The 23,188-nt window shown below is 36.3% G+C and overlaps 1 protein-coding gene across 4 annotated transcripts; it reads right to left on the bottom strand.

Moving 5' to 3' along the window:
• Positions 1-1,864: 1,864 nt before the first annotated feature.
• On the bottom strand, positions 1,865-22,374 carry LOC106169936 (caspase-7). 4 transcript variants are annotated; one of them, XR_015331090.1, is made up of 10 exons: positions 21,651-22,374; positions 16,923-16,972; positions 16,435-16,605; positions 15,292-15,511; positions 14,858-15,028; positions 13,548-13,657; positions 13,209-13,311; positions 10,383-10,509; positions 2,584-2,844; positions 1,865-2,273 (listed from the first exon to the last, which is right to left on the bottom strand). XR_015331090.1 is itself a non-coding variant. In XM_086995712.1 (8 exons), the coding sequence occupies exons 1-7, from the start codon at positions 22,285-22,287 to the stop codon at positions 13,162-13,164; spliced, it is 1,509 nt and encodes a 502-aa protein (XP_086851838.1). In that variant the 5' UTR covers positions 22,288-22,374; the 3' UTR covers positions 10,009-10,509; positions 13,143-13,161. The 4 variants fall into 4 exon arrangements, 2 of the variants coding, with proteins under 2 accessions (XP_086851838.1, XP_086851839.1); XR_015331091.1 differs by lacking the exon at positions 2,584-2,844 and having other exon boundaries at positions 1,919-2,014; XM_086995712.1 differs by lacking the exons at positions 1,865-2,273; positions 2,584-2,844 and having other exon boundaries at positions 10,009-10,509; positions 13,143-13,311.
• Positions 22,375-23,188: the final 814 nt, after the last annotated feature.

Here is a 23,188-nt window from a genome sequence, read left to right as displayed (position 1 = left end):
GATTTCAGCAACCGGTTCATCCAGTAGAAAGAAGAAGGTGCATACATCATCACAAGGTATATAAACATTAATATTTACATTTGTGTTTGAATAAGTAATGCTCTTAAATCATTTGTTCGGGGAGTATATACCTATGTATATAGTGTTTGCTTACAGCCAGACTTCATCAGGGAAATGAGGGCTGTGATAGGCATTACCATATGTGGGCAGCCAGGTGTGCTTTTCAGTCTAAAATTTGTTGAAACATATGAGTTAATTATTTCTATACCTATTAACAAATGAAACTTTATTGGTAATTTCAAACATATAGCTTATGAAAGCGTTCAACATTGTCAGATGGTCGGCTTTTCATTTTTGTTGCTGCAACTCAACAGGAATATGTTCATTTATGAAAAATTATCACATTGACTTAAAAGTACAGTATCTGTAAAATTTAGAATATTGAAAAGATTGAGTTCTTATTATATCATTTTTATATTTAATTATTAATTACATCTTCAAATTTCAGATGTAAGTGAAAGGCTTTACAATGTAGAGAAGGGTCGCTTAGCATTAGAGGAGGAGAGGTTGAAAGTAGAAAAAGAGCGTTTACAATTAGAAAGGGAGAGATTAGAAATTGACAAAAGTAACTAAGTGTTATTTGAAAAAATAACAGAATACTGTGAAATGAAGTTGGATGTACTGAAGAGCGAGTCTCTTGTAGATACTTACCAGTGAGTGCATCTTATTGGGATCATGATATTTTATGTTTTTGCCAAGACACATACTAGCTGTATGTTACTGTACATCACTGTACTAGCCATTAGTTGCATCTGTTGTTGCAGTCATCATCCCTGTACTGTGAACTTTCACATATACTTATATTATTTTAATTTTGTAGTGAATATGCTGTTGAGTATTATGTTATATTGAATCAAAATTGTCAAAATCCCTGTTGTGGACCCTGCCACCACAAATATAATGAAAAATAAAACTTTGTTACTTATTTTTTTACGTACAAGAATGATTATAAGGATATACATGCCAACTTGACTGTATTATTTTTTTCCTTTAATTTATGCAATTTATTTTTGATAATTTTGAGTATTTTTCATTCAGTAAATTTTAAATATGTGAATCAGTTTGATCATTCAGTGCTGTATTTTAAACTAAGTTTATGACCTCGGCAAAGAACTGGAATTTGTTACAAATCTTTTAGAAGGGATAGATTTCATTTGCTTTTGTCCTTGAAAAGGACTTTATTTTTATATTGTACTTATTAACTTTAATTTAGACAAGAATATACATTTAGGAAATTGTTTATAATATTATTTTTATATTTTCATAATGTTATTATTTCATGAAATAAAAAAATTATGTAAAACATAACTTGACCGTCTGTTTTGTTTCTTACATAAACTTTAAAGTGATTTTATTTTGCCCTATTTGCATTGAAAGTGTACTTCAAAAGTAATTGACTTAAAGTATCAGTCTTTTTGATTCCTGGAATTTGTTATTAAATTTCCTGCATGAACACTAGCTGTTATATTTAATCAAATTTGTACACTTTTGTCATTTTGTACACTTATTTTGAATTTCAGTTCTTAGTATTATATGCAAAATATAATAAATTATGACATTTTAAAGAGAACATCAGTTTTCATTATTTTGTTTAATGAAACAATAATCCGTATTCATCCCACAATGATTCATAAATGATCCAACTGAGAGTTAGAGAAAAATACCAGGAGAATATGGAAGTGTGGAAATGTAGTTCCAAGGTGGGCTGGCTAACAACCCACGACAGCTTTATTTTCAATATCTGTACCATACAAGAGATGTACAAGGTAGGAAATGCCACATGGCTACCCACTCAGTGGCAGTATTTCCACTGTCTCCAATCATGATGTCATTAATCCTGGGGCCGATCATTGAGAGGAAGAGGTATTTTCTGAGAGTCAAAATACAGAAGTGTTGTTGAAAAGGCTCTTGGTGTACCATAAGGCAGATTCATGTGGCTGCTGAGTTGAAGATCCTGACATCGAGGCAGGTGTACATGACTAATGTGTAAAGAAGTTCCTGATTATTTCTTCCCTGGTCCTGAGACCAGAGGAAAGTACAGGACCAACAAACACACATTGTCATGAACACTTGCATCAATGTCAGGATGTTCATCCTTATGGTGCGGGTCGTTGTTTTCCTGACAAAAATTGTGTAGGATACAACAGACCATGATGATTCTCCCACACATCTCTGGGGTGTACCAGAGATGGCCACCATTCTTGTGCATACACCTAAAATAAAGAAGATATTATTGTATCAGAACATTTGATTATATTTCTTACAGGAAACAATAAATCACAAATTTATAAGTCTTTTTTTTTTTTTTTTTTGACTAGTTAACGTTATTATGATTTATAACCAAGACTTTTGAAACAAAATTATTTGCTAGGTTTTATAATTATGTGTGGGTGTGGGTGAAAAGGGGAGTCACCCTATTGAATGTAGGTTGGGAACTGATTGATGAAAGTAAATACACAAACTTAGTTAATGGGTGTTATCACAATAGGGATTAGATTTATATACCATAAAGGGTAAACATACCTGAATCTGCCTTTAGTTACACCAAGTGCCTGTTCAACAACACTCCTGGTTTTCCTTTGGCTCTCAGAATAGGCCTCTTCTTCTGCAGTGATCGGGTGCAGGATTGGTGTCATCATGAGAGGAGACAGAGCATACACACTGTCTCCGAGTAGATAACTCCTTGGCAGCATTCCTGCTTCGTACATCTCATGTATAGCACATTGGTTGAAAATGAAGCTGTCATGAGTTGAACCTGGCCATTTTGCAACTACATTTGTAAACCTGAAATAATAAAAATAATGAAAATAAAAATAACAATTATATATATATATTAAAAATGAAAACGTTTTTCCTGTACGAGTAATATTATATATAATAAAAGAAAAAGAAGAACAGCAACTTTCTTGCCCCGACCGGTTTCTTTCTTTCTTCAGGGGTTTTGTTTATTTGTTACTAGGTGATGTCATAAAGGCTTAAGTGTGACGTCTTTAACAATGAGTGTTTATTGTTACTTTTACCAATGCTTTTATCTATTCAATGTAGGTTTATACTTATTAATGAATAGATTTTCTTTTATTTCCCTTTCTGTTTGGGTTGTTTCCCTGGTGAATTTATAAAATGGGAATACCGTAAAATCCTTGTATTTGTTCATAGAGCATTCCCTAATGTGCCCACTCACAGACGTGCACTGATATTTAGGTTGTGTTATTTGTTGTCTGTGAACGGTCATTCTATGTCGGAGAGTGTCTCCAGTTTGTCCTAAATAGTTCTTTCATAGAGCATTCCCTAATGTGCCCACTCACAGACGTGCACTGATATTTAGGTTGTGTTATTTGTTGTCTGTGAACGGTTATTCTATGTCAGAGAGTGTCTCCAGTTTGTCCTATATAGTTCTCACCGCATCCACTGCAAGTTAGGCTAATACATAGATTAAATTTGAGCTAGTGCAGGTGAATGGGTGTTTGATTCTGAATGTAAGTCCATTTTTAAATGTTATATGGCTTATTTAGTGGACAGGTGCCACACCTGGGTACCTCACATTTCTGTACTCGTATTGTTGAGGTTTCCACATATGTCCTGGAATTGTTTTCAATTTTTGCTTTTGTTAAAATTTGCTTTAGTGATGGACTTTGTCTCTTACTCTTTATAATCTGCATTTCGGTTAGTATCTCATTCATTTTGTCATCTTGTTTTACCAAAGGTAAGTTTCCAGTTATGACCTTGTGTATTTCCGGATTTTTTGGATTATATGTTGATATGTACGGTATGGCTTCCTTTTTAATTTTAATTTTGTCTTTGGTGGTCCTCAGGTCATTCTTCGGTATCTGTTTTGCCTTTTTAATCCCAGTTTGTATCAGTTGTCTTGGGTATTGTCTCCTTAATAGGAATCCTTCCAGCTCTTTGAGCCTTTGTTTTAATGTGGTTTCCTTTGAGACAATTGTGCATAGTCTTCGAGCTAGATTGTATGGTATGTTGTGCTTAATGTGAAGTCGGTTGTCGCAAACGTCTTTATTGAATTTACCGGAAAATGCAATCGGCAATCCTCGGCTTATTCCGCAAGCTCCATACTGTCATTGTCAACTGCGGAGACATCCGAGTAGTTCCGAGTGCGGAAAATGAGCTTTCTGCGCATGCGTATTATCACCACGTGGAAATATGGCAGCTTTGCCGTCAAATTCATCTCTAGCATTCATTTCAAAATACACGACAATTAAAGTCATAAAGAGAACGGGGCCATCGTTTTGGATTGGTTTGCCATTGATATTGTCATGGAGATATCACCCTTTTACAATTATACGAAAGGCTGGCCGCGGCCAGCGATCATCGCCCGGAAAATTTCAGTGACATTCTGTCCAAAGCAGCACATACCAGGTTTTTTTGTAGCGAAAAAAGGGTCGACAAGAGCGTCGTGGTATTTGGTGGACTGAAGGTCGGACAGGCCACCCGATAGTTGGCTGCTACGTGTGAGTCGAAGTAGACAAAATGGCATCGACCGAAATTACCTTTTTTAGATTTGGTAGTAGGAAGCAAAGGCCTATCTTTGCTTCATTTTTTTAAACAATTCTGTGAAGTGTTTACAATGCTTTAATTTTCTGAGAGTACAAATAAAGACACGCTATTATATTTTATTATATTTGTTTTATTGATTGCTATACCAACAGAATGCATGAAATAACCTTAAATAGATTTGGTAATATGCAGCATATATATTCATGACTTTTTACCTTTCTACGAAGGTATATTCATGACTTTTTACCTTTCTACGAAGTAGGCCATATTCACAATGCTTTAATATTTTGAGAGCATGGATAAAGACATGTTGTTAGTTTGATACGTGTTTCTGTGGTAAATTAGTGTTTCCAGCTGTGTACTGAACACATAACTTTTCTTAAGCAGGTTTTTTTTTTTTTTTTTTTTTGACTGTTTTTTTTTTTTTCGCCCGCTCGCACCGATTTTGGGGTTCCCAGAGGATGTCATCCATAAAAATAAAAAAGTGTGGCCTTATATTTCTATTATAACATACCCACTTATCAAAAAGGTTTTCACGTCTCCAATTGCATGTGCTTTCGTTTACAAATGATCGCATCAGACCTGTTAACCGTCTCTAATATTTTTATTGCAGACACTGTAATCAACATGGGCTAAGGTACATAAAACAAAATACCAGTGTGAAAATCCATATCTTATACCACACTGCAGATTTAGATTATTCATGCCCATCTTATCTGATATTCTATATTGATTTCCGGACAGGTAAAAATATTCATTTAGTGATAAGACCCCGCCAACTATCACCAAATTTACTCTGAAGTATCGAATAAAAGTACTGATGGAATAAAAGTACTGGGTGGAAAAAATCTCAAAATTTAATTAAAGTACTGATGGAATAAAAGTACTGGGTGGAAAAAATCTCAAAATTTAATAAAAGTACTGGAAGGAATAAAAGTACTGGGTGGAAAAAAACTTTACACCACTCCCCCCCCCCAAAAAAAAAAAATGAAATAAATAAATAAAAGTAAAGAAGAAGAAGAGAAAGAAAAAAGCTAGCTATTGATCATTGTAAAAAAAAATTCACCAGGTAAAATTCACTCAGTATTATAATTTATCTTAAAAACGGGATATCTAATTTACCTTTTCAAAAAAAATATATATATATATTTGCCATGAGTTAAATTTCATAATCGTCAGGGGCCGAAGACCCAGATATATCGCACCTAAGCCGCCTCCGAGAGCCATACGGAGACGTTTTTCATAGTAAATTTATTCTCAGATATAAGGTTCGTTTTGCATACCTGTAAACTCCTTAGGGTTTATCTTACATAGAAATGTGATTTAGCATCGTTTAAATCATAAATCGGCATGAAATAATTGACGTTTGAAAACAGACACAACTTCTTTGCTGCACTTGAAATGACCTCCTTAGCTATAAATATGATCCTATCACCTTGCGACATTGCATCATTCGATCGATATACATGAGTAGTTCTCACTGTTGAAGGGAAAGCACGTCTATTTATAGGAACTGAAATCAGGTGACGTATGTACTGTTGTGTTCAAAGAGCGACTTCCGCTTGACCTACTTTCCAGTGCTGTTTGTAGAACAGTCGGTAATGAGTTGAGATCTCGATTTTCTTCTCATTATACTTCAATTTAAGAAAATAAAAAGCGTGACTTGTACTTGTGTAATTTCCCACCGGTACAATAGGTATTTAATAAACATACCGGATGGAAGATTTTTGAAAAATTAATAAGCGTACTGGGTGAAAATGGAGCGTACCGGCGGGAAGAAATTTGGAAAATTAATTAACGTACCGGTACGTTTATTTGATACTTCAGAGTATGTACATTATCAACAAGAGCATATATTTTATCCGCATCAGACTGCGTTATTTAGAAGCTAATGTCTAAGTGCTGCATGTGTCTCCTGTAGACGGCGAGACATATATTCAGAAATAATTACAAGTCTGTTTAATGAAATGTTACCCCAAAATTCCTTAAGAGCTGGACAGAATGTCCCTAATATCAGGCATTTGACCTCTGCACTGCGTAATCCTTTGTAATATTTACACCAAAGGCGAATGAAATGTTCATAGAGAACTGCCTAATATCTCCATTTTAAAATAGAATCTAGTAAAAAATGCAAGTACACACTGAACAATAGCAGTGTCTCCCCTACTGCACCAATACTATGGGGTAGATAAATGACTGTGGAATATTATGCTCCTGGTATCATTTTATTAACATCAAATTTCACAAAAAAAAAAAAACAAAAAAAAAAAAACACTGAATATAACTATTTTCTATATAATATAACTATTATTCTCTACTGGTTAGACGGACATTTGTCAAAAGTTTTGAAATATCATTCCACACATTTTCTATTACAGGTATGTTTGCATCCGGTCTTGCATCCGGTCTTTGGGCAGGCCACATCACCTGTGAATGTCCTGTTGTTCAAACCAATCATCAACTGCTCTGGGCCTGTGACAAGGAGCATTGTCATCCTGGTGAACATCCTGGTGGATAACTCCTGTCACCAAACATGTTAGTAATAGATGGTAACAAGCCTGACTCCAAAACATCGATATATTTCTAGTGATTCATGTTTCCATCAACCACTCACTACCAATTCGCCCACGCAATGGATGCTGATGCAGCCCCACACCATGATAAATACCCAGACAGCCTCAGTTATCTGGCCCATGTCTGGCCCAGATCTGGCAACATCTGGCAATATCTGGGCCAGATTTTGCCCGACACTTGCCAGATCTGGGCCAAGTCTGGCAAAGTCTGGCATTTATGCCACATTTTGCCAGACACTTGCCAGATCTGGGCCAAGTCTGGCAAAGTCTGGCATTTATGCCACATTTTGCCACATGCTGCCCAGACTTGGGCCAGATATGGTACTTTCATTTTCAATTTTTTTTTCTATTTATTTATTTTTTATGGCCTATGGTGAGCTGAATGCAGTGAACTGACGTCATTTGATAAATTTTGATTTAATTTATCTCTCTCTCTTTTCTTCAAAGTCCCCTCATAAGTGTGCTATTTGTTTAATTTGACTTGACATTTGAATGAATTCACTGTTCTAAAACTTTTTTGAACTACTCGTTCCGCTGTTTTAAGATTCCGCTTTTTATGATAAGCCGGTCAAAGACCCGGATGTAGCGTTTTTTCTAAAGAGTTATGGATATGAAAAAAGCACAAGCTTATCAAACTGATACAATTCGTTGAGTGATTTGATTCGCGATGCGATTTATTTAGAAGGCATTAACACTGGCGACGAGAATTAACACTAGTGAAAAAATGTGAGCCAACTTTCTTTGAGAAAATGGAGGAAAAATGTGAAATTACGAAATTCGAACTGTACAGAAGTCCGGAGACATTAGGGTCACGCTCGACGCGATGGCTAGACAGTTTTGAACTCTTCGCTGACGGAGAAGGATTGATCGTTTCAGAACCAACGGATGGCATGAATAATGAACAAAGATAGAAAATTAAAAATACATGACAGAGGAGACGCGCGCTTATGTTGTATTCAGCAGGGACAGGTGTACAAGATATTTTCAGGACTCTCCCAAACACAGGTTAGAAACATGAATATACATAAGACAGTTAACGTTTTAAATGAAATTGGAACACCAGAAACTGCGAGTATGATGAAACCGAAGTCATTTGACAAACCAAGCCAGTCTTAACATTACGAGTTAAGACATGAAAAACGAAGTAGAAACTCCCCGACTGAGAAAACATGGAACGTTGGATCACTTTGCAAAAGTCTGCAAAACTGAAACTATTATTCATGTAAATGACAGCTTTGAACATGATAATCCAGGAGTGCATATACATTTGGTGTGGGAACCAATGCAATATACACAGAAGACATGGAGGAAATAGAGGAGGTGTTAATCTCAGTGTATTACCAGATTCAGGTGCATATTGTAATATCATTGATGTAAATACATGGAGAATTCTGAAATCCAAGAAAAATAAATGTGGCATTTGTGGAGGACCAGAAAACAAACAGTATTATTCATACACGTCTGAGAAACCTTTAAAAGTGAAGGGAACATTTGAATGTGATGTAAAGGCAAGCAAAGAAGAGACCAATAGTAGTGAAAGGACATGGGATTTGATATGAGTTGATTAGTTTTGATAATTTTCAGTGTGGTTTAAGGAATAAAAGTTGGAGTTCATATGCTATTCTGCAAATGTTTGAAAGGACATTTTAAAGACTGAACTGTCAATTAACATATTTTGAAAGGACGGTTTCTCTCCCAGAAAGGAAGGGATGTTGTGTTTTGACTTGACATTTGAATGAACTGTTGTTAACTTGGTAGAGTTACTTGTTCCATTGTTGATTCCTTTAAAAATTATAAGCTTGTCAAGGAAAAAATATTTCCCCCTCAAACTCCTCCCTCCCCCCAATGTATATGCATAATTAATTACAATTTTTGTAATTTGTGTTGATTCAGATTCGATGAGCAGCTTTGTGTTGAAAAAAAAAATTGCTGTTATAACTGTTTTCTTTACATGTATGTAAGTGACATATCCTCCTGTTAAGTGTCTGTATATTCGCCTTTTTGCAGTGTAGTTTTTTTTTTTTTCAAACATACATTGTTTTGTAAAAAAAGACAAGGAGTTGCGCTTAATTTGTTACATGTTAGTTGCCAGCAAGGTTATATAATGTGTAATAATTTTGTTTAGGGTTTTAGCACAGAATAAATACTTGAATCTTGAATCTTGTATGTCTTTTTTTTTTATAGTAATCTTAATTGAATAATTAAAATAATTTAAAAAAAAAAGAAAAAAAAAAAACAATCTGGGCCATATGTGGTCCATGTCCGGCCCTAATCTGGCCCACATCTGGTCCACATCTGACATGCCATACCTTTGCCAGATATTGCCAGATCTGGGCCGACATCTGGCCACATGAGCAAATGTGGACTGGGCCAGATGTGGCAATGTCTGGGCCAGATCTGGCCCAAACATTGCCACATCTGGCCCAGATCTGGCAAGCCATACGTGGGCCATACGTTTTGCCAGACATTGCCAGACGTTGCCAGATCTGGGCCAGACGTGGGCCAGATTACTGAGGCTGTCTGGGTATGCTGCTCCGGGTTCGAAAATTCAGTGCATGTGCTTCAAATGCTTTACCAGCAGTTCGCTAGCATCGTACCCATCTGTCATCAGAGGTCAGACCAAAGCGAAACCCACCAGAAAAAAATATATAGGACCAATTGCCATGGACTGTCCAGTTCCAGATCCTGTTGACCCTAGTTCACTCTACCTTGCCTGTTTTGTAACGATATATGAGTTTTTTTTTTGTCTTGCTACCCTATTATACACTCTCTGAGCATTTAACCGACGCCTAGTAATTATCACAGGCACATTCTTATGTGTAAAATTGTTCAACTGTCTTGTCAACTGACAAGCAGTGTCGAACTTTGACAACCTGGACATCAAAATCAGTCGTCGGTCTTCACGGCCAGTAGTTTTTCTTGGACAACCCATCAGAGGCAATTTGTCTCTTGATCCAGTGTTTCCATACCGAGACCAGACCCTCTGCACGGTTCTGACTGAACAGTTCAATTGTGTCGATATTCTGACATTGCCTATATTCCGTCTCTTCAGGTTAAAAACTTGACGCATATAACCGTTATGTAATTGCCTGTATCTTGCCATATTGGAGGAAGACAGGAATAATATTTGCTGTACATGTACAAGACCAACAATACAATTCCATGGTATAGCGGTTTTATACTCATTAGTCACATTATAAGTAGTCCAGACATTATAACTACCGAAGATCTGCCTACTTTTATTACTCTGATTTAGGGGGTGACACTTCTATAGTCCAGTGTGTGTACTTCGTTTGCGGGCTCTCTGTGCATGAAACCGTCGACAGCCGTCTTTAGTTTTGGTCTTGGACTCGCTCTTCTTCACCTAGAACACAAACAATTACCAGTTGATAAGACAGCAGCAAGAAAACTGTTCTTTACAACAACATGTTTCTTCAAAATATTGCGTTTTATAGAATTAATTAATTTTTTTCAGTTCAGATTTATTTGAATATTATTTCATATATCTTACAGCCAAGAGACACCTCTGTGGATGAAATATTCTATTCATGTAGCCAAATAATCACACAACACAACAAAGCTCAGCTTTTTGCTCAAAGGTACATAGCATAAAGTCCATATGACTGAAAATTGTCATTTATTAATGACGAAGAATAATGAGATATAAACTTACAAAAATGGGGGATTATCATACACCCCATGCTATATAAATGTCATAATATAAATAATAATAATATAGTTTAATGGGTGCAACCAAGATTAATTCAGAATAAAATATATATGAAACCACAATAGTTATTGGCGCAGAAATAGAGACTCTGGTTAGTAAAAAAAAATAAATAAATAAACAAAAAAGAGAGAAAAACACAAGTACTAAGGCGGGTGATGGGGGAAGGTGGAATGTGTCCAAATAAAAATGAAATAACGAAGCAAGTAATCTTCCAGTGTAGCTGCTTAAACTGCACTACGTAACAATGCGGGTAAATATCAAGCAGCTAAAAAGCTGGATGACTTAAATCTCACTGGTAGACATTCCCTACATAAACACAATTATCTAAATTGCTGTTTTATGTAGCCAAATGATCATTAGCACAACGCAGCTCTGTTTTTGCTCAAAGGCAAATGAGGTAAAGTGCATATGACTGAAAATTATCATTTTTAATAGTAAAAAAATAATAAGATCCTAAACACATCAAAGTAAGTTATAATCTGGGAATCGCATGACTAGGGGGCACATTAGGAGTAATTTAAGGTTGCACAGATTACTGGTTCGAACAGAGAACCTGGAATAGCAGATAACTTAATGAAACAAGGGAGTAAGTAGTTACCTTGGTCATCAAAATCGCCATACTTGAACCACATGGACAATAAGTGGGTGGGTCATTACTCGCCCAATCAACCATATCCCACGACAAAACTGAACTAAATTAGACACGTTTGACCGATGCCTGAAATTTTATTTCAGATTAAACCCTAAAAGCCTATCCAAGGTTTCATTTGTATTGAATCTATTTCGATGAGATAAAATAAACAAAAGTGGTCAGAGTAAAGGTTGTTTACGTTAAACAAGTGGTCAGAGTAAAGGTTTTTACTGCGTTAATGGAAACGTTTATCCATGTGCATAACACAAGAAAAATCAACCTGACACTTCTTGGAATTTTGAGGTCCAATGAAACAGATATCATCTAGTATATGGGACATGGCCAAATCATGAAATCTCTCCAACATAATCCATTGCATAGCTTTACTCATAGATTAAAAAATCTGGCACAAACAACTTGCACCTATTGGGAAACATTTCTCATAATAAAACAGATCACTCCAGGACATGTTTTTCTTGCATGAAAAGTTTAATGCCTAGGTAATAGGGTTGTAATAAGCATATTTATCAATAAATGTTGAAAAAAATGTTTTGGGCAACATTGACCTAGTTTTTGGTTATGTTCCACCGGTGACCCACTGGGCTTTAGAGGTAAACAAATAACTAAGTTTCAAGATATCACAAACTTCTTTTTATTACAATAACAACATAAAAAAATTAATTTAAACCTGGAAGCGTAGCTAACAACTGTATAAAACATTTCTGTGTGGTTTAAGACTATTGTATTTATAATGAAAAGGCAGAATATTGACATTATTATTTACCTTGAGATGACAATACAGACACATAAAAACCCACTAGACAATAGCATTAACTCCTTCTTATGGAGGCAGACATATTTGAGTGAAGTGAAGGATAATGAACTAGTTTTTAATTGGTCAACAAGGATAAACTAGTACATAAGGAATAGGAAATGGCAAAATGAAGTGGATTCATTTTGTGTGGTGTGGGTGGGGACGTGTCAAATGTGTGGGTCACAGGTGACCCACTGGGCCTTTAAGGGATGGACGCAGTTGATAATCGGTAAAATGTGGAAAACATCTTGAATATAAGATATACCTAAAAGAGCACCACGAACAAAATGTTGGACATGTGCGATAACAGCATCAATGATCTCGTACTGTGCCACAGAGAACTCTCTTGGAATGTTAGAATCAACCGAGACCAGGTTGGGATAAAAAAAAAGATTGTAAATTACACGAGTTTTGTGAAGATCAGATTTCGGGACAACATGTAACATTGAATATTTGAAATCTGTAAGAAGGAGACTAAATTGTGCCAGCAATCTGCCCAAAGGATAACCTGATTCAATGTAGTCCCAAATCACTTCAGGAGGAGTAAGTACTGATAAATGAATGTGAGGTGCGTGAATGCTAGGAGTTGTGGTGGAAACACATAGAAATAACATTGATGAGAAAAATAACCTTATGAAGATCATAACCTTGAAGTTCCAGCTTTAGTTGGGAATGATTTATTGAAGTTGGGAAACAATTTTGTAGGTGGGGTCTGCAACTGGGTGGGAGATTTGAGACATTTGATAAAAGGATGAGATCTTCAGCAGGACTGGCAGCATTGTTTGTACCTTAACACGTTCCAGGTTCGTTGTTTTTGCTTACTTTTGATCTCGAGTCTTTATTATTCGGCCGAATACACCTCGGGAAGATGCGACTCTTTTTGCTTACCTGGAGTTATGTTGAAGAAAACTTTCTTTCGTAAGCTGGTAACTATCTCTGGTGCCTGTTTGTTGCCCTCTATTGTTTGCTTTTGAGAGATCGCGTGATTGACCTGGTGAAATAAAATATTACATAAAGTGAACAGTTCTGATTAAACTGTCAAAATATACAGAAGAGCATTTCGCTGGTTCTTAAAAAGTCTGTGCATGTTGGACTGTATTTACATAAGTCACCTCTTACGTCAAGTCACTTCTTCTGGCAGCTATGTTTTATATTTGATTGGTGTTCTAATGAATTTAACACACTTTCAATGTAAAATAATATAGTTCATGTTATTTCAGTACTTACATTCACCAACATTTGTAAAACGTCATATTTGTGTGCTTCACGATAAAATGTATCGACAATGGATTGAACAAACCATGTTCCCTTTCCCGTGTGTCGCCAAGATACGTAATCTGAAACAGAAAATACTGAAGCCTTAACGTATTATTTACTCGTAGATGCAACGGTACTGTTTATTTTTATTTTGTTAATATAACAGTACTTAGTCTCACTGAGAGTGCGGAAAAGCAAATTTCATAAATCGCATAGATCGAGGAACTATTAGTAAAGTATATTTGCCGATAGTGTTACAGTGAACCGACCTGAAATGATCTCCAAAAGGCCAATAATACGGGTCACGTTTCTAGCCATCGCAGGCATCATTGGAACACTGAATCACTACTCATTTTAAGGCTTTTTTTTTTCGGTCAGGCACAGTGCAGCATGGAAAGTTGGAGACCAGTCAAATCTATGTCAACCGGAAGCTTATTTGTATCAAAATAACAAAGTAAACTTAAAACATTTTGCCATGGCATTCGGGTCCTTGGCGATGCATTTTGTTTTGCTGAAATGCCTGCCACACGATCTTTGGAAACCAGGCTATACAGAATTGCCCTTCAACAAATCGAAGCCTTCAATCAAGAAAAACCAGAACTTGTTTTTCTTCCTCTGTTTTCCCTGGCATGCCTCTGCGCTATCAAGTAACATGAAGCGTCTGATTCAAAGAATCAAACGTGTCGACATTCATGAATGCCTTCGATGCCTACACTTTGTGCACACTGAGAATTCAATGTCAGAAATACACGATAGCGATTTTTAAATTAAATTAAATTAAAATCTGTCAAATTACGTAGTTTAAATTTTGATAATTGAATTTTCCATAATCGGCATGTTTTTTTCTCAACATCTGCATAAGCTACAAAGTCTTTTTTCGAAAGAAATCGTCTGACAGCTTCCCAAATACAATTAGGTAACGTCTCGACACACTTTCGTTTTTCGTAGTGATCTTGAACGCATTTTTAAAAGCATTATGGCAAAAATGTACGTAAATTTTAATTAAATTTGGCACATATATTTTATTTGACACTGTATAAAAATACATGCACCATTTTCAGTATTTACTGGTGCAGTAATGTAGTGAGCATTTTAAAGTATACACGTACAATACAGTTCTCCACAATATGTCGAAATGCACACCATCTTCTACCTGAGGCAAAATGCCATAATCCCAGCATCACCACGTGCACCTTATCATTTTGATTTTTTTTTTCTGACGAAAAACACATTTGTAAGGCCTAAGTAAAATGGCATACAAAGAAACACGGTTAAAGTACCTGGTGAAGTCGCATGGACTTCGAGAAAATCGGACATCGTCGGATCATTGGATGGCTTTGGAATCTCGTGTGGCGCATCGGATACCTCATCGCCAAGGTTTGCTGCAGGTGGTGCTTGCTGTGGTTGTTGAACTGTTTGTCCGTCCAGCAGTGTCCCACTGTCCAATATCTCTGGGTGAATATGGAAAAAAAAATGAAATACCCCATACACCCTTATGTGGATTACATGTTTACATATAAGTTAGAATTGATATCAGTATTAACTAATTAAACAATTACATAATACTAAGCGTCATTCATTTCTTGTGGCTGAATATAATTTAAAGGAGACAAACTGTTAATACAGTTTAATATCTCAATACATTTGTTTAATAATTTTGCATGTTATTTTCATCGCAGGTATTCAAGCTTGTGTAATACATTCCATAACTTACTTCCCTGGCAAGCCTGAATAAATATCATTTTCGGTTTGCCCGACAGGCCAAGACAGTTCCTGTTATTCAAAATGGCTTTGATATATTTGAAGGGTAAAGGATAGCCATCCGTTCCATAAACAGCACCCTCGTTACCATGGCTCAGTAGAAACAAGATGAAAGAATCGTAGATCTTGTGATCGTCTCTTTGACTTTCTTGTTCTATTTCTTCCTTCATTTCCTTTACACATTAAAATAAAAGAAGAAGTAACATAAAAACATAGTGTACTTCAAACGGAATAGCATGCAATGACTGCAGAGACGTGGTACGTACGGAATTGGGTTATCAACGACAGCGTAAAGCATCAATTCATACTTGACGCTAACAGAGAATGTGAAAGGCAGTAGCCACCGAGGACGGACATATGGTGCTATATTTGTAGATTGTACGCCATGTCTGTTTGTATACAACATTGGTCAAATGGTTGTCCCACCCCCATTTCCATGCACTTTTATTTTCAAATGATCACCTCACAGCTGTGAACTGTTAGAAATAGTGCTTTTTATTACGGATACCGTGTCTAAGATGATTCATGGTTAAAAAAAAAACAAAATAGTGGTGAAAATATACACATTTTATACCATTTAGTTAAATTTATAAGAGGTACCCCTCGATTCAACTGTTTCACTGTGATTTCTACAGATGTAAAGAAATGTCTATAAAATTGAAAAGACTTGTCCGATTCTTCTTAAACAAGATGGGGGATTTGGCACAGGTTTTTATGGGGTTGTTTTTTAAAGTACATGGAGATAGGGGTGGGACAACCTTTTTGACCAATGTTGTATAACTATTCAGTGTACCGTACATCTCTCATAAAAATACAAATACATGCAATGAACAAAAACAAGTGAAAAGCTTCATTTTAGTAGAAAAATATATTGCAGTGAAATAGATAAACATAATAAAATGTGACCGAAAAGTTTGTTTGACAACACCTGTTTTGAACCAAAAGGTTCAAGTATCAATTGTATCATCTTTGTGTCACTGATAAATATATTGAGATATCACCAAAAAGTATGTTAGTCTTTGAAACCTAAAAGCCATTTGGCTTTCACGATGTTCGTTTTATTACAAACACACCATGATCTTATTAATGAACTCACATGTGCAGTCAGGTTACTAATAACGTCTGTCTCATAATGGAGGTAACGGAATAGTTTCCTCAAGGCAACAACATCTACCTCGGTACCATCACGTTCTGGAAGCCAGTCCACGGAAAATGTCTTGTTGTTGATAATGAGTGCACGACCTCTTGGTTCGGAATCGTTCTTGTACTGAAACGCACACATACACTGTCTTTATGTGAAATTTATCATTAGAAATATCGGAGGTCGTATAGCAAGTGTAACAGAGTGAAAAGTGCGCATTTATGCCTAAGTGTATCCAATTTTTCTTACGATTGTGTATATACAAGTACATTTAATTTCATGGTCTTACTAAAACTTGTGCAAGTGAGGATAATGGTCAGCAAACACGTTACTATAATGTTACCAAAATGTTTTTGGACATATGATATGGTAACGTTATAATAACGTTCTGTGTTTGCTGCGCAGTACTTAGACACAAACGTATTTAAAAGCTCATAACTTGCCTCGTTTTCAGGACACTTGGCTGCACGACGGTCTTGATTCTCTGGGGCTGCTAAAATGGTAAGATTGGCCTAATATATATTATATATTGGCACTTGGCCTCTAGGGCCCCATTAAAATACTTTATGTCCTATCATACGCCGTACTTTTCCTTTCAAAATCCAAGTGTCATTCCGAAATGATTGTTAATTTTGGTTTTATTTCTCACTGACATGTTTCTAATGACTTGTTATCACAGGTTGCTAATTCATAACATGTTTGAGTAAAATCTGAATACGATATCTTGCCTTTTGTTTCTAATAAAAATGTTACAAACAAGTACATAGTTCATTTAAGAAGGGTAGATTAATATAAATTTTCCCATTAATTTCTAATTGAGCATTTTTTAGTCTATTGCATATACAATTGTGTATTCATAAGAAATAACTAACGTTGAAAGTCATTAGTGTTTGTGTAAAAAATCAATATTTTCAAAAATATATGTACAAAACAGAAATATCCTTAATATATTTTTCAAGAAAAATTATTTTAAAAATTAAAACTAATCAAACCTAAATTTTCTAATGGTATCTGGTTTCAGATATTACATGCTGTGTAATCAGGGATCTTTTAAAATGTTAAGATCTGTGAACCAATTAACACGGAATGCATGTTCTATGTTAAAATAGCATTGGGCCTAATGTCTATTCACAACAACACTACGTGATATTTCAAACTGCTTACCGGAAAACCAAACGCGATATGGCCTTAAATCTACCAACACTTCAGAGTTCTCTACATACACACATATGGAATCGCCCGTTTGGACGTCATGCGCATTTATTGGAATATTGGGTCCGTCATTTTTTAACCTGATGCTGTAGCCAAAATGCATCCTGGGGCAGTATGTATCCCGAAGGACTGTCAACTCGTTTTCAACTGTTTTTGTTGCTTCTGAGTACACGTGAGTCTTTGGAGGGAGTCCAGTGGCGTTAGTTATAAACAACTTCATGGCCTTATTTTCAATGGCGAGATGCAGCACCGACTGTTTATCAGCCAGGCGGAAGGAGGCGCTGTCAAACCCGACAACTGGGATGTTATTTTTATATTGTTGAGCTTTATACTTCCTTAGAAGACGGATGATCAGACGATGAAACTAGAGGATCACAGAGGCGATACCGCCTCCGGATATTGTACCACCAGCTGGAGTAAGCACATTCTAATGGAAAACCCCCCAAAAAAAGGGACACCACAACCAGTCTTGTCCTTAACAAGCTCTATGCAATAAACAAGAATTCTCAAAATATGAAAAAAAATCAAAAAAAATATAACATAAAAATGGTCTAATCAAGCGGATTTTCCAATTGGCCTGTATTTTCCTAACATTGATCACTCCTGTGATTTTCTGGACAATAGGCCTATTGCTTTTCCTTGAAATGAGTTATCAGTGTTGCATATATGCTGAGAAAAGAGAAAACCTAGGGGCAACACTGGGCATATCTCTGCTTGTTTTAAAGATGTGAGGGGCAAGAAAATATGCAAAGTTCAGTTCATGATGAAAAAGTAGGTCAATTTCAAGGTCACAGTACATGACTTTCTATTCAAGTTCAATAGTAACTATGGGCATTTCCTTGCCAATTTTGGAAATGTTAAGGTCTGAAAACATGCAAAGTACAGTTCATCATAAAAAGTAGGTCAAAGGTCAATTTCAAGGTCACAGTTAGATTGCCAGTATATGACTTCCTATTTAGGTTCAATAGTAACTATGGGCTTATCTCTGCCAGTTTTTGAGATATAAGGGAGATAATTTTTTCAAAGTTCAGTTCATGGTGAAAAGTAGGTCAAAGGTCAATTTCAAGGTCACAGTTAGATTACCAGTATATGACTTCCCACTCAAGTTCAACAGTAACTATGGATGTATCTCTGCCAGTTTTAGAGATATAAGGGCTGGAAAATTTGAAAGTTCAGTTCATGGTGAAAATTAGGTCAAATGCCAATTTCAGGATCACAGTTAGATTGCCATTATATGACTTCCTATTCAAGTTCAATAGTAACTATGGCTGATCTTTGCCAGTTTTGGAGATAGAAAGATCAGAAAACTTGCAAAGTGCAGTTTATCATGAAAAGTAGGTCAAAGGTCAATTTCAAGGTCACAGTTATATTACCAGTATATGACTTCCTATTTAAGTTCAAAAGTAACTATGGGCATATCTCTGCTAATTTTTGAGTATTTCACATTTTATTTTCACCACTGAATTTAGTATGTTGAACGTTTTGATATAGTGCAATGCCTAAGCCGTATTGAAAACAAAAAAATAGACACCACCCCCCAGTGTTGCCCTTGACAAATTCTACAAAATGCATCAAACAAGAGGTCTCTAGCATTAACAGTACCAGAATTAGAGAGTTTTCAGTTTCGACATCTAATGGCCGCTGCTACCATGAAAATGCACCAATTGACCCCAAACTCACAAAAATGAAAGATGACCCTAAGGGTAACACCTGCCCATAATATTATAGGTAAGATCTGTTTAGTTTCTGAAAATTGGCTGAAATAAAATTTTCTCGCAAAAATTTCCAATTTTTAGAAAATTTTGGCCCGTTTGACCTTGAAATAAAGGTCAAAGGTCAAATCCAAGGGCATATTTGAAATCCTCACATATGACTTTTGGTCAGCCATCTGAAGAAATTTTTCCCATAATTCCATCGGTTAGGGAGATATTTAGCATTGAATTTTCAAAAATTTTGACAAGGGTGCGTTTCAACGAGCGTCACGCCCAGGTCAATACACCAACTGAGACAAAAAAACCTGGGTGTTCAAGTTGAGATTATATGTGACCTAAATCCAAGAGATGGGGACACAGGTCCTTGCGGTCTAGGAGGAGAAGGGGTAACGGTGACTTGTATCCCACGTCATCCTGCGGAGCCGCAGGAGCCGCAGGAGCCGGCGGGGCTGTACGAGACGGGTCAGGACTAAAACCATGAGTACCGCCAGCGTACACGCTGGTTGTACTAATAACCCAGTAGGAAACAGAATATGAGGGAATGCGATAAGCAAATATTTCTGCGGATTTGTCTCATTTGCACTGTTATTTGATACTAGCATACTGGGTACGACGAATCTTCTTTTTCCATGTCCCGGCAGAGAGTTTTCAACTGATTGGGATATTTCTAACATCAAGTCGAAATGCAGCATAAGTCGAATGATTTCAGTCTTTTTTTCGGCCATCTTAAATTCTTTTAGATACTCATCAAATACCTCCTCTTTTAGGACTCCTCTTTCAAGCTCATCTTTCAGGAAATGGCCGCGACTACATCCAGAGTGAACGCTGGCCAGGGTCATGATGGCAGAAAACACAACTGCTAACTAAAGTGGATCTATTATGACGACATTTTCCAGTCCATCAATTTTAAAGTGTAGGATGTCACCTTGCTGGTGATGGTAAGGAATTAATTATAATGTTTAACAGGATAATAACCATCAATCTTTAATAATAAAATATTAGTATCACGGATATTCAGAAAATGTGACTAGCAAAGGTCTTCAGGCCCATGGAACTTCAAAGTCGCACCTTGAAAATGCCAAAATGTAGACAAGACAGCACTGTCCTGAAATGCATTTTTTTCCATTTTTAACAATTTTTTAACATATAACAAAATTAACAGTTTACTGCCATTTTCATATGATCAACTTAGAAAATTGATGAGATGTGAAAAATATCAATAGAACAGTGTTTTATGTCCAATTTCCTCCATTCTGTGTTTCTGAACATAGTGAATGATTGAATCTTACAAACTGCAATTATATGAGTTTATTTCCATTTTTGACACTTTATTATACAATACATGATAACAAGTTTACCATCATTTTTACATAATCAACTAACAATGTTGTAATGATGCAGGAAATGTCAAATAAACACTTTTAGGTATTTTATTAGTTAAATAATGAGACTGTTAACATGCCTAAGAATTGAATCTGAAGAAATGTGAAAAAACAGCATAACTTATAAAATAATGGCACGATTATGCTGATTTTCGAACTCGTCCTACGTTTTAGAAAGGTTGACCAGTCCTGTGAGTATAATGGCAATTTGCCCATCTGTTTTTTTTATATTGTGTTATCAGTGCTACATATATGCAAATTTGAATACAAAATGTAAAATGGTATTCCACTTATCATGTTATTGCTGAGTGCACGGCAACGGCGACGACGGTGACGGCCTACGGCGATGGCCTAAGGCAACTGCGACGACAGACCCAGGTGACGGCTATATGTACAGGCACATCTGTTTCTGTACATAAAAATGTTCGGCACATAGAACTGCAACAGTCTTACCCTCACACAGACGTTGATGCCCATGTAAAACTCGTTTTGTTGGAATGATTAAAATATAAATTGCATGACTTTGTGGGCGATATTTATACTGTTCTAACAAAGGCGATGGGCAAAAATTTGCCAAGGGGAAAAATGCTGATAAGATCTGTAAAGATATCATTTTCGGGGATTATAAAAAATACCTTTGGGTATTTATCAAGTTACATTATTTTAAAATATATAAAGTTTGGTTTATTGGCAACAATTTGAAATATTAATTCTCTTCATGTACATCATAGTACATCACCCAATATGATTAGTTGCATTTACATCAGTTTAAGTATCACTGATTTCAATGACTATATTACCCCTAATTATATTCAGGAACATAATGTCTGTTTACAGCAAAACTACCTAAAATTTTAATGCTTACCTGAAAACCAAACACGATACGGTGTCACATCGATTGGCATTTCAGTGCCCTCTACAGATCTACATATCTCATCGTTTTCTTGAACGTCTTCTGCTTTTATTGGAATATCTTTTCCTTTGTCATTTAACCGAATGGAAAAGCCTAACTGCATACTGGGACAGTACGTGTCCTTAAGAGTTGACAGTTCTTTTTCAACAGTTTCCCGAGCGTTGGAGTATATGTCAGGTTTTGGTTTGTTTCCAGTAGCATTTGTTATCATCATTCTTATGGCCCTTTCTTCAATGGCGAGATGGAGCACCGATTGTTCGTCTCCCAAACGGAAGGAGGCATAGTCAAACCCAACAACTGGAATGTTATGTTTATATTCCTGAGCTCTATACTTCCTAAGAAGACGGATGATCAGACGATGAAACAACCCGATAGGAAATAGAATGTGAGGGAATGCGATAAGCAAATATTTCTGTGGATCCGTCTCAGACAAGGCGTTATTTACACTGATATTGGATACCAGCATACTGGGCACGATGAATCTTCTCTTTCCAGACCCAGGCAGAGGGTTTTCAACTGCTTGGGATATTTCTAACATCAAGTCGAAATGCAGCATAAGTTGAATGATTTCAGTCTTTTTTTCGGCCATTTTGATTTGTTTTAGATATTCATCAAATACCTCCTCATTGAGCACTCCTCTTTTCAGATCGTCTTTCAGGAGATCAAAGTGACTGCCTTCAGGCTGACTGCTGGCATTGGTCATGATGGCAGAAAACACAACTGCTAACCAAAGTGGATCTATTATGACGACATTTTCCAGTCCATCAACTTTGAAGTGTAGGATGTCGCCTTGACGGTGATGGTAAGGAATGAATTTTCCTTGTAATTCTTCATTGGGGAGTCCTACCCTTTTTGCCATTTCCCTCAGTTTTTTAATAGATATGATGGGGGTTTCTTCACTCTTCTCTGCCAAATTCATTTCCAATTTAATCCAATTCACTGAAAGATGTTGAACGGTAGCAATACTGTTGCTGCTATAACCGCACAAATCTTCGATCGCTTTTTTTATTTCAGTGAACTCCCCATCATCTTCGGCCAAGTTGCTTATGGCAAAATATCGGTAGACGTGGTCCTTCAGTACCTGCCTGTCGTCGAGACACTTCTTGAGTTTATCAAAAATCTTTTCAACGTCGCCCTGTGAATAAAAACTAGTTAAGACATTTTTGTAGCTGTTGTTCATTACCATATAATAATGTTAAAATATCTGTGCAAAAGAAAACATTTACCGGGGTGTGTGTATGTGTATGTGTGTATATGATATAGTCCACTTTGTTCAAGTTGAGAAATGGGGTATGTTGCAATGAACGGTCAACCTATAAAATTAGGATGGAGTACAGGGGGCAAGGAACACCCTTTTCCCCAAACATTTAATCATGCCATCCACAAATAGTTTCTAAACTAGAGGATCAGAGAGGCGATACCGCCTCCGAATATTGTACCACCAGCTGGAGCAAGCACATTCGTATAGACCCCCACATACACAAAATAAG

The sequence above is a fragment of the Lingula anatina genome, chromosome 9, assembly GCF_051362555.1.
Source record: "Lingula anatina isolate TDL-2025a chromosome 9, LinAna3.0, whole genome shotgun sequence".
In the NCBI taxonomy this organism is placed as follows: Eukaryota; Metazoa; Brachiopoda; class Lingulata; order Lingulida; family Lingulidae; genus Lingula; species Lingula anatina.
Note: the sequence above shows the minus strand (reverse complement) of the source record. Positions and strands in the feature narration are given on the sequence as shown.

Coding starts and splice junctions, on each gene's coding strand:
- LOC106169936 (XM_086995712.1), bottom strand. CDS start 22,287: ATGGCCGAAAAAAAGACTGAAATCATTCAACTTATGCTGCATTTCGAC. Junction 16,606..16,922: donor CCAAGTGTCCTGAAAACGAG/GCAAGTTATGAG, acceptor TGTGCGTTTCAG/TACAAGAACGATTCCGAACC. Junction 15,029..15,291: donor TATTCAGGCTTGCCAGGGAA/GTAAGTTATGGA, acceptor ATATTCACCCAG/AGATATTGGACAGTGGGACA.